The sequence below is a fragment of the Bos taurus genome, chromosome 24, assembly GCF_002263795.3.
Source record: "Bos taurus isolate L1 Dominette 01449 registration number 42190680 breed Hereford chromosome 24, ARS-UCD2.0, whole genome shotgun sequence".
NCBI classification, from domain to species: domain Eukaryota; kingdom Metazoa; phylum Chordata; class Mammalia; order Artiodactyla; family Bovidae; genus Bos; species Bos taurus.
The window spans coordinates 32276157-32292407 of NC_037351.1; the positions used below are offsets into that span (position 1 = coordinate 32276157).

Genomic DNA, 16251 nt, shown 5'->3' on the forward strand with positions numbered 1-16251 from the left:
CAGAGTCTTTTCCAGTGAGTCAACTCTTCGCATGAGGTGGCCAAAGTACTGGAGCTTCAGCTTTAGCATCATTCCTTCCAAAGAAATCCCAGGGCTGATCTCCTTCAGAATGGACTGGTTGGATCTCCTTGCAGTCCAAGGGACTCTCAAGAGTCTTCTCCAACACCACAGTTCAAAAGCATCAATTCTTCGGCGCTCAGCCTCCTTCACAGTCCAACTCTCACATCCATACATGACCACAGGAAAAACCATAGCCTTGATTAGACGGACCTTTTTTGGCAAAGTAATGTCTCTGCTTCTGAATATGCTATCTAGGTTGGACATACTTTCCTTCCAAGGAGTAAACGTCTTTTAATTTCATGGCTGCAGTCACCACCTGCAGTGATTTTGGAGCCCAGAAAAATAAAGTCTGACACTGTTTCCACTGTTTCCTCATCTATTTCCCATGAAGTGGTGGGACCGGATGCCATGATCTTCATTTTCTGAATGTTGAGCTTTAAGCCAACTTTTTCACTCTCCACTTTCACTTTCATCAAAAGGCTTTTGAGTTCCTCTTCACTTTCTGCCATAAGGGTGGTATCATCTGCATATCTGAGGTTATTGGTATTTCTCGCGGCAATCTTGATTCCAGCTTGTGTTTCTTCCAGTCCAGCGTTTCTCATGATGTACTCTACATATAAGTTAAATAAACAGGGTGACAATATACAGCCTTGACATACTCCTTTTCCTATTTGGAACCAGTCTGTTGTTCCATGTCCAGTTCTAACTGTTGCTTCCTGATCTGCATACAAATTTCTCAAGAGGCAGATCAGGGGGTCTGGTATTCCCATCTCTTTCAGAATTTTCCACATTTTATTGTGATCCACACAGTCAAAGGCTTTGGCATAGTCAAGAAAGCAGAAATAGATGTTTTTCTGGAACTCTCTTGCTTTTTCAATGATCCAGCGGATGTTGGCAATTTGATCTCTCGTTCCTCTGCCTTTTCTAAAACCAGCTTGAATATCAGGAAGTTCACGGTTCATGTATTGCTCAAGCCTGGCTTGGAGAATTTTGAGCATTACTTTACTAGCGTGTGAGATGAGTGCAATTGTGCGGTAGTTTGAGCATTCTTTGGCATTGCCTTTCTTCGGGATTGGAATGAAAACTGACCTTTTCCAGTCCTGTGGCCACTGCTGAGTTTTCCAAATTTGCTGGCATATTGAGTGCAGCACTTTTACAGCATCATCTTTCAGGATTTGGAATAGCTCAACTGGAATTCCATCATCTCCACTAGCTTTGTTCATAGTGATGCTTTCTAAGGCCCACTTGACTTCACATTCCAGGATGTCTGGCTCTAGGTCAGTGATCACACCATCGTGATTATCTGGGTCGTGAAGATCTTTTTTGTACAGTTCTTCCGTGTATTCTTGCCATCTCTTCTTAATATCTTCTGCTTCTGTTAGGTCCATACCATTTCTGTCCTTTATCGACCTCATCTTTGCATGAAATGTTCCTTTGGTATCTCTGATTTTCTTGAAGAGATCCCTAGTCTTTCCCATTCTGTTGTTTTCCTCTATTTCTTTGCATTGATCGCTGAAGAAGGCTTTCTCTCTTCTTGCTATTCTTTGGAACTCTGCATTCAGATGTTTATATCTTTCCTTTTCTCCTTTGCTTTTCGCTTCTCTTCTTTTCACAGCTATTTGTAAGGCCTCCCCAGACAGCCATTTTGCTTTTTTGCATTTCAGCATTTTCTTTAGAGAACCTGTCATGAATTCTTCTTTTTCTCCTTTAGAATTATGGGTATCTTTTTAGAAGCTATGTCAGCTTTAGAACCAAGAAGTGTCTTTCTCAAGGGACCTGGGAGCCATTCTTCTGAAATGCAGTCATAGAGGAAGAGAATGCCCTGTTGCCCAGTCTCTGTTAGAAGGAGCATCTTAACTACTGATGAGCCACAATCTGCACACACAGATGGCCTGACCACGGAGAAACACTCTTGCAAACTCAGGAAGTAACTTAATGTGCTGGACACTCTCTGATCAACCTCCCCCAGCATTCCCCTGTGCTTTTCTACAGCTTAGCACAGCTTATCCCAGCCCTCAAAACCCTGCTGCCTTTTGTTTCAGCCAGTTGAGTTCAGACTGAGTTCTGTCTCTCCCCTGTTACAATAGTCTTGAAGAGAATATTCCTCGCCTGTTTAACTTGGTTTGGTGCACTTTCTGCTTTGACAAGCCTCATTCTCTAGGTTCCAAATCTAAGACTTCATGTGATACATCATACTGTGAAGAGCTGTGGGAAATTAATCATTTTCTTGGATTTAAAAGTAAATATTGTTGAAATGAACTATCATAAATTCAAATTTTAAAAATGTTTAATCTTTTTCATTTTTCTGTTAATACCAAGTGGTATAATGTTTGAAATATTTTTTAAAATCTGTCATTTACCTTTTGTTTTATAAAAATCATTATTTTCAAATATTCAAAATATCCATGTTTAAAATGCAAAATGTTTAAACAAAAATAAGGTATAATAAGCAAATAACTCTACATCTACCCAATCACCAAATACTAGTTTATGCTCTTAAGTATTCCTCTAACTGACCATTCTTCTCCCCTACATTCTTGTTGCCTCAGTGAAGATCTCCCCTGTCTCCCTCCTAGTTATTGACTGCTGCTCTGATGGAGTCCCTTCCTTCAGACTCTTCATTGCCCACCCTCCACACTGCCACATGGATCTGATTACATCATTCCCCTGCCTAAAATGCCTGGAGCCTACAAGATAATGTCCAAGCTCCTTACCCCAGGTAACAGATTCTTCTTACACCTATCAATTCCTATCCCCAGCATATCAGACTATTTGTTGAACTCTGCAGTTCCTTCTATCTGAAAATCTCTCCCTTTCTGATTATCTGCCAAGCACCACACCCAAAGGTCACCTTCACAATGGAACCCTCCTTTACAACCTCACCATTCCCAGAGACCTCTAAAAGGAATAGCACTTGGTCCAAACCGCTCAGCAATTACGTCACTATAATGCATTGGTATACATCTGTCTAAATGTTTAAACTCCAAACTCCTAACAAGAGTGCTAGCAAATAGAAAAACTTATAAAATGTTTACTGGACAAGACTGTTAGCTTTCAGACTTCTTCCTTCCTTGCATAAAAGAAAACATAGTTCACAGTTCACGTTCTTATCTAGGCAAAAAAATATTTCAGCAGTCAAAATGATTCTAAATAAATATGAAGATCTTGATAATGTTACAATATTTAGAACATAATGAAACTATAAACATTAAGAACTATATTTACACATTTTAAATGTTTACTTTTCAATGACCAATAGCATTTCACTTGTTGCCCCTTGCTGGGATTTTATGGGAATATATCATTAAAAGTTGTCATACAAAACTTTTAAAAACACAATCTACATTTCTACCTAGACCACATGTGTGAAAAGAATACTACTGGACTAGGGTTATTTTCAAGTGCTTTTAATAAACAAGATGGGACGAACCATATCCTATCTTCAGAACAAACTGCTTTGTTATTTCTGATCCTTCCTAATTCTCTAATAGCTCAAGAGAACTAGCTAAGGAGAACAGCAAGTTGTGCCCTATAGGAGGGTATCTCTTAATAAAGGGGGCACTTCGGGGTAGAAAAAAAGGCAGATGGAAAGCCATTTCAGAGTGCATGACACTGTGCAAAATAGGAGAAAAATCTCACTGATGAATATGACTAACAGGACGGAAGGCAAGTGTGGGAAGATTTTCCAAGAAGAGGAAGTGTTCAACACCACCAAAAGTTACAGAGGCCAAATAAGATAAGAACTGAAAATTGACCATAAGATGTACAATTATGACATCCTTGCTGAGCAAATCTGCAGTGTTATTTATCTTATTCTACTTTAGGGAGTACATTGGTAAATAGGCATAAATAAAAGATTACAGAACGAAGTTTGCTGGGGGCACAAAAGTTGGAATGGCCAGTAAGATCATGGACAGAAAACATGTAATATCTATATTCTGAGGATGATGGAATCACTAAATGGGAGCATCTCCCGTTGATATCTCCAGTTCAAGGTTACTTCTTGAGTCAAATGTAAACCTAGGGACTCAAGGAAGACCACACTTCCTCTTGGTAGGAACCAACAGAATCAATTCCATGAAGACTTAGCATTTTTAAATTTAATATTCTGTGAGGAAAAGAACCCTGGTATAGACACAAAGCAAATTTGGAAAACTCAGCAGTGGCCACAGGACTGGAAAAGGTCAGTTTTCATTCCAATCCCAGAGAGGCAATGCCAAAGAATGCTCAAACGACCACACAATTGCACTCATCTCACACGCTAGTAAAGTAATGCTCAAAATTCTCCAAGCCAGGCTTCAGCAATATGTGAACTGTGAACTTCCTGATGTTCAAGCTGGTTTTAGAAAAGGCAGAGGAACCAGAGATCAAATTGCCAACATCCGATGGATCATGGAAAAAGCAAGAGAGTTCCAGAAAAACATCTATTTCTGCTTTATTGACTATGCCAAAGCCTTTGACTGTGTGGATCACAAGAAACTGTGGAAAACTCTGAAAGAGATGGGAATACCAGACCACCTGACCTGCCTCTTGAGAAATCTGTATGCAGGTCAGGAAGCAACAGTTAGAACTGGACAGACTGGTTCCAAATAGGAAAAGGAGTTCGTCAAGGCTGTATATTGTCACCCTGTTTATTTAACTTATATGGAGAGTACATCATGAGAAATGCTGGACTGGAAGAAACACAAGCTGGAATCAAGATTCCCGGGAGAAATCTCAATAACCTCAGATATGCAGATGACACCACCCTTATGGCAGAAAGTGAAGAGGAACTCAAAAGCCTCTTGATGAAAGTGAAAGTGGAGAGTGAAAAAGTTGGCTTAAAGCTCAACATTCAGAAAATGAAGATCATGGCATCCAGTCCCACCACTTCATGGGAAATAGATGGGGAAACAGTGGAAACAGTGTCAGACTTTATTTTTCTGGGCTCCAAAATCACTGCAGATGGTGACTGCAGCCATGAAATTAAAATACACTTACTCCTTGGAAGGAAAGTTATGACCAACCTAGATAGCATATTGAAAAGCAGAGACATTACTTTGCCAACAAAGGTCCATCTAGTCAAGGCTATGGTTTTTCCTGTGGTCATGTATGGATGTGAGAGTTGGACTGTGAAGAAAGCTGAACGCCGAAGAATTGATGCTTTTGAACTGTGGTGTTGGAGAAGTCTCTTGAGAGTCCCTGGGACTGCAAGGAGATCCAACCAGTCCATTCTGAAGGAGATTAGCCCTGGGATTTCTTTGGAAGGAATGATGCTAAAGCTGAAGCTCCAGTACTTTGGCCACCTCATGCGAAGAGTTGACTCACTGGAAAAGACTCTGATGCTGGGAGGGATTGGCGGCAGGAGGAGAAGGGGATGACAGAGGATGAGATGGCTGGATGGCATCACTGACTCGATGGACGTGAGTCTGAGTGAATTCCAGGAGTTGGTGATGGACAGGGAGGCCTGGCGTGCTGCAATTCATGGGGTCGCAAGAGTCGGACACGACTGAGCGACTGATCTGATCTGATAGACACAATGTGGGTTTTCTCACTGTGCCACGTGGGGAGGCCACCTAGAACGCGTAAGACAACTCTTACCAGTTCCTGGATTATAGTAAAGCTGATATTCCAGAACATTATTTGTTGTACTAAATTAATATATCTCAATACAATTCACCCGAATCACAGAAACACCTTCTCTGGACTACTGTACCAGCCTCCTGATTGATATCCCAAATCTAGTTGCCCGCTTCCAGTCAGTTCTCCACCTGGACACAGAACGGGGTTTTCAAAATGAAAGTCTCACCACAAATCATAGTACTTCTCGGCTCTTCTGAGCTTCCCACAGGTCTCAGGACAAAGACAGACACTCCACACAGCCTATAGAACTCTCCATAACTTCCCCTGCTCACCTCACTGCTTCCTTTCCCACCATGCTCCCTTTTCCAACACCCCCTCCTTGTACCACCATTATTTTGTGTCTTCATATGTTCCAAACTCCTTGACACAGAGCCTCTCCACATGCTGTGGTCTTTCACTGGAGTTCTTTTCATTTAAGTAACTCAGCTCTTAAGTCAAACAAGTCATCACTCACCTCCTACTAGGTCAGGTCTTATTTCAAACTCATTACTACACATTAATATCCTTCTTTCATAGAACTTATCACAGCTGCAGTTTGACATTCATTTTTACAGAGTTATCAGTAATATCTCCCCTACCAGCAAATTCTAAATGCTATGAAAACTGGGACCATTTCTGTTTCTACTAATTCTATATATCCAGGGTCTAGTATAATACCTGCTATGTAGCATCTGCTGAATGAATGAGTGAAAAATACAGTATACTATCAATGGACTCTCAGTCCTATGGCCTAATACAAGAACATTACCATTAACAGTACATGGTAGTTTAAGGACTAGTTATGCTTAGGATTCTGCTGTTACCAGTTTCATTCAACATAGCCTATGAAAATATCAAAATAAGAACAGTGTCTCTGAATTTACTTTCACAGCTAGTTAAGTGTTTTTATAGCTATTAGGTCTAAATAATACTTTTATTTTTGTTTCTAAATAGAATTTTATATCAAATGTATATATAAAACTATATAACTAATCTTTCAAGGATTTCAACTGTATTCTTTTTGTTAATGGAAAAACAGCTTAACATAAAGTTTACAAAAGGGCCTAATATATCACAGTTCCAACAAAGCCCATAACAGAATCACTAATAGCATTGTTTTTAATCATCCATTACTTACATGTATATTTCCTCAAGGCTATTCGATAAATCTGCCCGTTCTTGCCCTTTAAGCCAAGGAGCACTAAGATTAAATAAAACAAAATAAAGATGATTATTCAAAGACTGTGTTTATATCACAAAGAAAAAATACTGATTAATCACAAACTGATTTTAAGTTTTAAAATTTTTCTACTTTGATCAAAATATTATTTTATGTTATATAAATCTATACAGTTCCAAAATGCTTTCATTTGCATTAACTCATTTAGTCCTCTTAGGAAACCATGATGACACCAACACCATCATTATTCAATTAAAATATAGTTTAAAAAATGGAGTGCATAAGATATCATAAAAGCTGCCTAAGTTTACCTAAGTGGCAGAATATGTTCCAGAATCTATATTTCCAAATTCACAGTATTTGCCACACAACCAGAGTTCCCAATTTTTTCTAACTGATGTCCCCAAAACAACTCTAACAAGTAAGTCAATTGCCACATGACTGTAAATCAACTTTCTCTGAAAAGAGCACTTATGTTTATAAGCTTTCTATAGGCATATCTTTCATTTTCAATGAATACAAATGAAAAATTACAGAACCATGAGTGATAGCAAACTTTACTGCTGTGGTTTTAAAACACTCAGGGAAACAGGTTAGGAGTGAGTCTACAGACCAAGGTTTCTAGATTACTAGATTGTCTAACGAGGAAGATTTCCTTCCCCATCTCTAATGACATTCTGTAGCTATTTTATCCCCTATGAATCCTTTGATTCTTTTATACTAAGTGGCAAATGTCAGTGTGTTTTTACATAATTTAATTTTTAAATGTTAATACTCTACATTAACTCTAATTTTAATTTCTATATACATTTTGACATTTAAACACAGGGTACAGTACAAATCTTTGCAAAGTAAAACTTTTTATAAAAATATAAATGTAGAAATATAGCTTACTTCAGTTGATAAATAGGTGGAGCTGTACCTGGGTATTCATTTGGTAGCATCACCTACAAAGCAGTTTAAAAACAAACCTGCTTATATTTTATCGTGGTTCAAAAACAACAACACTTATAAAGCCAGTCACCAGACAGATTTCTAACTTGCCAAACTAAGACACAAAACCATTGTTATATCAAATTTCAGAAGCGAATTCCCTCCTCACATTTATGCTTCCACCTTAAATATGTTGTTAGAGTTAGTTGCTCAGTTGTGTCTGACTCTTTGCAACCCCATTAACTGTAGCTCACCAGGCTCCTCTGTCCATGGAATTCTCCAGGCAAGAATACTGGAGTGGGTTGCCATTCCCTTCTCTAGGATAAATATGTTGTTAAGATGATGCCAACTTTTAAAGGAGATTATTTGCTGAGAAAGTATAAAAGCAATTAAATTTAGAAAAAGTGGGGTGGACAAAGACAAAGGGAAACTGAAATAGAGTCGTTATACCCCAACCCCGGATGACGAGGGTGGCATTATAACATGTTCCAGATATTTTTAAGAAATTAAAAAAAAAAATCCTACCAAATACTATTAAATAGCTAACAGTTATTAGAAAACCATGCATGTTTCTTTTGAAATCAGTATTACTATAAAAATGAATACTGATAAAAACTCAATTTGGCATCTTTTATGTTGGAAGTGCAGACAGTCACCAAAGAATAAGCATTAAACACAAAGCTGTAACTGATCGTTTCCTGTATGTATCCTAACCACAACTGATTCCCAGTTAACAAAGAAATGAGTTATCTACTCTATGAACCATCTAAATTACTAATCTATTCTTTCTGAGAAAATGCTAGCCATCTTCCCAGGTTTATACCCTCCTCTATTAAATGGAGAAGATAATGAAAGGAAGTGAAACTCAAGTCTGCCAAAGGTACATGAAGAACACTTCAATAACTGGCATAGGAAAGACCGATATTATCAATGAAAGCATTACTGGAGAGTGATCTAACTACCCATACATTTAGATCATCAATCGTTAACAAAAGTCAGCAACGAAATGACAGATCAGAACAATTCACACAAGAAAAATTAGAGAAATACAACAGTAGTCAATAATACAAAGTCAATACTGTAACTGGAAAACGGCTGTAGGTGAAGAAAAATACCTGTAAGCAAAGTGTCCACTTGGGGTCATCTATATCGTCGCTAATTCGAATACAAAATATTTTGGCGCAGTCATCAATGACACACCATTCCTCGCCATATATAGCAGCCATTGCTTCAATTTCCTCATTCTGAAACAGGTTGATGAGGGGAAAAAGCCAAAAATTTTTTGACTACCCTAAAAACTCTGAGTCTTCCTTATTATAAGGTATTTGCATTTAACGTAACCATTTTGGGTGAAGGAGCCCTAAAGGAACGACACCAAACGTTCTCAGCAGTGGGTCAAAATGTCCTACTCCCTGGGTACCAGACTCTATAGCAATGACGGGCCCAACCTTACTGAGCCAAAATATATATGCACTCCTATACTCTGTATGAGATTCACAAGTGAAAGGATAAACGTATCTTCTCTGCTCCGCCTTCTCTTTTTAACAGGTAACCCCTCCCACCCGCCCCCCCCAACCCCTGGACCACTGCTACCCATCATGTTTGCCCTTATATTACTACTGCCTATCTCCTGCTTCGTTTTGTTTTGAATTTGGCCACCAGGCTGGGTGATTGTTGGGGTTTTTGGTAATCAAATCCTCGAAACGTTTCAGAAATTACTTTTGGTTTCAGGTTAAGAATAAAACGGGATCTAAAAGTAAAAATGAGGAGCAACGTACACTTCCAACATTGTATGATCTCATTTTGTCCTTAGGGCCCATTAGGAAAAGCTTCAATAACGCCCACGTGAGCCACGCGCTGGGGGTAAGCTCAAGCCCAAGAGCATTAGATCCACGGGTCCTCAGGGGACTCCAGGGTCCGTGTTGTAATTGCCCCTTTTGCAAACGCAGAAACTGGGGTCTTAAGTGGACACTCCAAGGTCACCCGGCAGAGACAGGCTGGGGAGCAGAACCCTGGTTTCTGCCTCCAGCCCGGCGCTGCTGAGTCGCGTGCTGATGGTTGACGATGGCACCGTCCAAGGCAGGCCCAGAGCGCCGACGCCCGGGAGCCGCCAGCGCGAGAGATGGCCTGAGCTCAGGCGCCGGGAAAATGGGACGCGGCTGAGCGAATGGCGCAGCCTCAGCCCCTGGCGGTGCGGGCGAAACCGGGGGTGGCCCCGGGCAGAAGCCCCCTCGGCCGAGGAGGCCCGGGGCGGCGAGACGAGGCCGAGCCGAGCCTGGAGGTCGGCGCCCCGCCAGGGCCTCACCTGCCTCTGGTCGCTGCCTGTGTCCCCCTCAGCCATGTGGCCCCGGGAACTGCCGGGAGGCCACCGCCTGCCCAGGTCCGGAGTGCGGGGGCGGGGCGCTGCGGCAGTGAGCGGAGCGCGGGCTGCAGCGAGACCCGACCCGGAACCGCAACCCCGCCACGCCGAGCGGCTCGCCTCTGCTTCCGGGTTGCGGGCCAGGTTGAGCAGGGGGCTGCCGGCGCTAGGGTCTCGTCGCGCCAGCCTCTTCCGACCTCTTCCGCCGGGCCTCGGAACGCAGTCCCTCCCAAGCAGCGGCAGGAGTCCGCTTGCAATTTGCTCCTGAAACTCGCCGCGGCTGGGAGTTTCTGCTCGCCCACGGCGCCGTCGGTGCCATCGAACCCACCTGGAGACTGGAGAGTCGGGTTCACCGCAGCGTCCCAGGAAGGGACTCACCGCAGCGCACAGCCCAAGACTCATCTTTGCATTTTAAGCAGGGTGGTGTTTTGTTTTACGTGTTTTAAGATGTTTTTTTTGATTTGAGCAAGGGTAAGTTTAATTTCCCCAAAACTACAGAGCAGGAGAAGGCAGAAGGCAATTTTGAAAACCTGCTGAAAAACCTAGCATTCGCTGTTGTCTTATGATAATTTTCTTGGGTGTTCTTGGACTATTTTTCCGAAAGAGCTTTCGTTCAAGACACTAGGCCTTACCAGTCAACATAAAGGTCGTTGTTTCACTGTCCCAAAATTTGGGTCTGTTTGTGTCGTTTCTCTCCTGTCCCCAACCCATGCATTCCTGTATATTGGTTGTGGCTAACATGTGTCACTTTAGATGAGACACCTTAATCAAGTCCCTTAATGTCTTACTCGAAACACAGTTCATCCCCTTTTGCTTCACTTTCTTCACGCACACACACAAACTCAAAATATTGCATCTTTCCTCTGTCTTGTCTTCCCTAATCACGGGCGTGTTTTATTCCCTCTTTAAAACACTTATCTGAATCAGAAGAATTACAAAAAGAATTCCACCCGAATTAACTTTGAAGGGATCTTATTATAGGTCTTGTGGATTTATTAATTCAACAGACATTTATTAGGTTCTTACTGTGTTAAACTTTCGAAATGAAGATTTAGATGTTGTGCATTGTCTTTAAGAAGCTAAAATGAGGGAGAACAAAAGTAAATTAGTATTTAAATGGGTGGGAATTAATATCCTGTTTGTAGCCCAAGGAAGGGCCTCTACTGAATGCCTTCGCTGTTCTCTTGAAACGATCACATTGTTAATCGGCTATGAGTTAATAGAAATTTTAAGATTTTTTTTTTTTTTAAAGGAAGGGCCATCTATTCTAATTTTATTGGGCTTCTCCTTCCAGAGGATGCTTGAAGTGAGTTACGGAAGAAGAAGTAGAGATTAGCTAATTGAAAAAGGAAGAAAATTGTTTCCGATGGAGAAAAAAATATTGGCAGAAAAATCGTGGCCCATTTAGGAAACATCATGCATTTCATTGCCTCTGACATCACAGCTGTCAGCCTCTTTTTGTCATATGACTTGCATAATCCCTTTATGATTGTCTCCATAAATCTGCACATGTGCACTCATTTTGGTTCCAAGAGAAGGCCTGAAGGACTTAGCCCTCTTTCGTCTCAGTCACACCCCCTTCCTCCAATTATTTGATTTGGATAGTATGTTTTCCTTCATCTTCAATAGAAGCAGTTTTAAACTCCTCCTTCCAATCAAGTAGGGCCCCAAAGTTCATGTGCGACCAGTCCATCGCGGTTATTTTCTTCTTGGTGAGGATTTGCCTGAAAGTTCCCTGAGGTTTGGGCTTCCCTGGTGGCGCTAGTGGCAAAGAACCCACCTGCCAATGCAGGAGACACAGATGATCCTTGGGTCAGGAAGATCGCCTGGAAGAGGGCAAGGAACCAGTCCAGTATTCTTGCCTGGAGAATCCCATGGATAGAGGAACCTGGCAGCTGTCATCCATAGGATGGCAAAGAGTTGGACACGACTGAAGCAATGTAGCATGCACACACGCACTGTGAGGTTTGGCCACTGTGCATCTCCAGGTCGCCTGAAGCTTTCTGCAGTTACCATCCTAATACTACCTAGATGACCATCTATTCTTAAACAGCTGTTTTTCTTCCTTCACTCTGAACTCTACTGATCTCTTCTTAACATGTTACAACTTCTGTTGCAAAAAATAGTAACTGTCACCCTTAAAGAAGAAGAAGAAAAAAAAGCCATAGAATCCTTTCTTCAGTGAAAGCTTATGTAAAACAGATTAGGTTGTTCTGCCTGAAATAGTGGTATTGGGCCTGAAGTCCCAACTACCTAGCAACTTCCCTCCCAGTGGACCTGCAAAGACATTCAACCCAGATTTTAAAACTATTGCATTAAAATAGAAAACAATGTGCAGCACAATTTAACCTTCTAAACAAGGCATAGTATTAGTATATCTAGTTTCTCATACATAGCACCTCTTTTCTTGCCACACACATCAACCCAGTCTATTTTACCTTCTGGAGATTGCACCCATGAGTTTCTATTGATTCCTACTTCATAGCTAGAGTCTTTAAATCTTTTGAGCTCAGATTCTAAATTGAAGTTACTCTTTCTGCCAAATGCACAAAACAAAAATATTTACAGCACCACTTTATGAAATGATTCATTTTCAAGGCATCAACTGCTGCTGCTGCTGCTAAGTCACTTCAGTCGTGTCCGACTCTGTGTGACCCCATAGGCGGAAGCCCACCAGGCTCCCCTGTCCCTGGGATTCTCCAGGCAAGAACACTGGAGTGGGTTGCCATTTCCTTCTCCAATGCATGAAAGTGAAAAGTGAAAGGGAAGTTGCTCAGTCGTGTCTGACTCCTAGCGACCCCCTGGACTGCGGCCTACCAGGCTCCTCCATCCATGGGATTTTCTAGGCAAAAGTACTGGAGTGGGGTGCCATTTTTGCCTTCTCCGAAGGCATCAACTACTTTATGCAATATCCTGTCGCACTAGAAATGTTCCCTTCTGGGTCTACGCACAGAGGAAGTTAAAGTATGTCCTTATGAATACTAACATGATTGGAACAGCTTATTATAACTATTCCCACCTAAAAATGTATTTTAAGGGGCATGAGATTAAGGATGTTGCAAATTGAGATTGTGGCTGTGTCTATTTCATATTGCAAATAGGACCTCGGAGAAGGCAATGGCAACCCACTCCAGTACTCTTGCTTGGAAAATCCCATGGGCGGAGGAGCCTGGTAGGCTGCAGTCCATGGGGTCGCTAAGAGTCGGACACAACTGAGCGACTTCACTTTTCATTTTCATGCATTAGAGAAGGAAATGGCAACCCAGTCCAGTGTTCTTGCCTGGAGAATCCCAGGGACAGGGGAGCCTGGTGGGCTGCTGAGTCGGACACGACTGAAGCGACTTAGCAGTAGCAGCAGCAAGTTTTTTTTTTTTTTTTTTTTTACTCTTCACATCATTCCCTGCAAACAACCCTGAATAAGGTTCTAAACTCAGATATGCAAAGAGCACTTTGGAAAAAGAGGAGGGAAACAATTACTGAAGTAATAAGTGTGGCAGACAACCTACATTTGCAGAAAGCAAGACTTCATAGGCAATTTAGTTGAAAAGGCTTTACTTAATAGGAACTTTGAGCAGTTAACCAGTTGCTGAGAATGGGCAGCAAATAACAGATCTGGATACATGCAGGGTCTCTACACCAGATCCTGCTGATTTCTCCATCCATTTACCTAAATGGCTGGTTACTGAACATCTTCCTCAAACTCAGTATGTCTAAAACAACTCAGTATCTTTCTCCCTAAACCTACTCCTCTGCCTATCTTCCCCATTTCCGTATTGGCAACCCCTGATCTCTGCATCATACTTCCCTCCTGGCTCAGCCAGTAAGGAGTCTGTCTGCAATGCAGGAGACCTGGTTTCGATCCCTGGGTTGGGAAGATTCCCCTGGAGAAGGAAATGGCAACCCGCTCCAATATTCTTGCCTGGAAAATCCCATGGACAGAGGAACCTGGCAGGCTACAGTTCATGGAGTCATTAAGAGTTGGACACAACTAAGCGTCAATAATTGGCCAAGCCTGAAACCTGGGAGACATACTCTACAATTTTCACTGTCTTCATACACAGATAACAAGTTCTGATGATTCTGATTCCTTAATATCGCTTACCTTCCTTATAGTCTCCTAGTTTTTCTGATTTCATCTGGACCCTCTAAGTTACCCACCTCACATCTGCCAGAGGAATCCTTCAAAATGCACATGTCTGATGTGTCTTTCCTCCCTGGAAATCCTTGCTCCCCATAGCTTTCATGGTAATACTTAAACACCCTAACACACAAGATGTGTTCCTGGCTACCTCTCTGATTTTATTTCCCGCTGTTTTACCCAGACCAGCCTCAACTATTTTACTGAAGCTTTCTTTGATGAAAAAATTCAATGGATTTAGCAGGGGGCAGGGGGAAATGTGAAAACTGCTATTTTACACCATAGAAACTGTGTGGGGTGTTAAGACATACAAAGTGAAAGTGTTACTCCCTCAGTTGTGTCCAGCTCTTTAAGACCCATGGACTGTATAGCCCATCCCTGGAATTCTTTAGGCAAGAATACTGGAGTGGGTTGCCATTTCCTCCTCCAGGGGATTTTCCTGACCCAGGGATAGAACCCAGGTCTCCTGTATTGCGGGCAGATTCTTTACAATCTGAGCCACCAGGGAAGATGTACAAAGAGACCAGTGAATGGAGTGAAGGAAGAGGATGCATCTGTTTAACAATAGATGGACAGCTACATGGTATTAGGATGATAACTGCAGAAGTCTTCAGGTGATGTGGAGGCATTTGGCCAGAACTTGCCCATAGAGGAGAAATATGATGACTGCCTGCACCAGAATTTCTATGTAGAGTAGACTTTAGAACCCAATATGATGGGAAGGAGGTACTTAGAACTTTTTGCTTAAGATTAAGAAACACCTTGGACTGCAAGGAGATCCAACCAGTACATCCTAAAGGAGACCAGTCCTGGGTGTTCATTGGAAGGACTGATGCTGAGGCTGAAACTCCAATACTTTGGCCACCTCATGCGAAGAGTTGGCTCATTGGGAAAGACCCTGATGCTGGGAGGGATTGGGGGCAGGAGGAGAAGGGGACGACAGAGGATGAGATAGCTGGATGGCATCACTGACTTGATGCACATGAGTTTGGGTGAACTCCGGGAGTTGGTGATGGACAGGGAGGCCTGGCGTACTGTGATTCATAGGGTCGCAAAGAGTTGGACATGACTGAGCAACTGAACTGAACTGAAGAAACATAAACTGTCCAAACTAAATACATGGAAGGAGAAGGAGTCATACTCAGACCATAAAGGACCAAAGTTCTCTCTTGGTACCAAAATGAGTGCATATAGAGAGAGAGATGTTGTGGAAATGATCATTAACAGGTTATATAAGCAATGTGACAAAAGGGTTGACAGCTGTGGTAACAGGAAGAGGAATGAGTTATTTGAATGGGAAAAAACCTAACCTGGAAGTATATGCATCTGACTGTAACTGAGATGACTGTTACATCAGGTGTGAGGAAAGAGGCCTGTGAACAGTTCTCCATAAACCTATTTCAACCTACATTGATGGTTTGAATAGGGGTCTTCTAAATATTCTCTAGAACCTTGCTACTTAAGATGAGGTCTGTGGACCAACAGCATCATGTTATCTAAGAGCTTGATAGAAGTATGGAAACTCAGGCCTCATGCCAGACCCATTGGGTCTGCATTTTAGTAAGATTCCTGAGTGACTCTTCTGCAAATTAAATTTTGAGAATCTTGTGTGATGGCCATGGGAAAGCACTTCTCAGATCTTGGAGAACAGGGAGGGTAATTGACTGAGGGCCCCACTACTGTGGTCTGAGATCTGTTACTGTGTTTGTACTGAGACTACTTCCCATGGGCTGCCCTCAGCCAGGCATACAGCAGTGACCCAAACGGACCTGTTCCTGAGGGATAAGACACTCCTCTGATGGGAGGCTTGGGCTCCTGGGCTCCCAAAGGTCTTGCTAAACTTTCCTTAGGTTTACTGCTTCAGAGTCACTGCAGACAGTGACTGGAGCCATGAAATTAAAAGACGCTTGCTGCTTGGAAGAAAAGCAATGACAAACCTAGGCAGCATATTAAAAAGTAGACATTACTTTTCCGACAAAG

General features: G+C 42.0%; 1 protein-coding gene across 9 annotated transcripts in view; it reads right to left on the reverse strand.

Moving 5' to 3' along the window:
* Positions 1-10214, reverse strand: part of IMPACT (impact RWD domain protein) — a 31909-nt gene extending 21695 nt beyond the window's left edge. For 5 of the 9 annotated variants that reach the window (XM_005224091.5, XM_010818779.4, XM_010818782.4 and 2 more), the window contains exons 1-4: positions 10080-10181; positions 8890-9018; positions 7736-7788; positions 6800-6862 (exon numbers count right to left, since the gene is read on the reverse strand). In XM_005224091.5, coding sequence (XP_005224148.3) covers positions 6800-6862; positions 7736-7788; positions 8890-9018; positions 10080-10115 — 281 coding nt within the window. In that variant the 5' untranslated portion in view covers positions 10116-10181. 9 annotated transcript variants of the gene reach the window in all.
* Positions 10215-16251: the final 6037 nt, after the last annotated feature.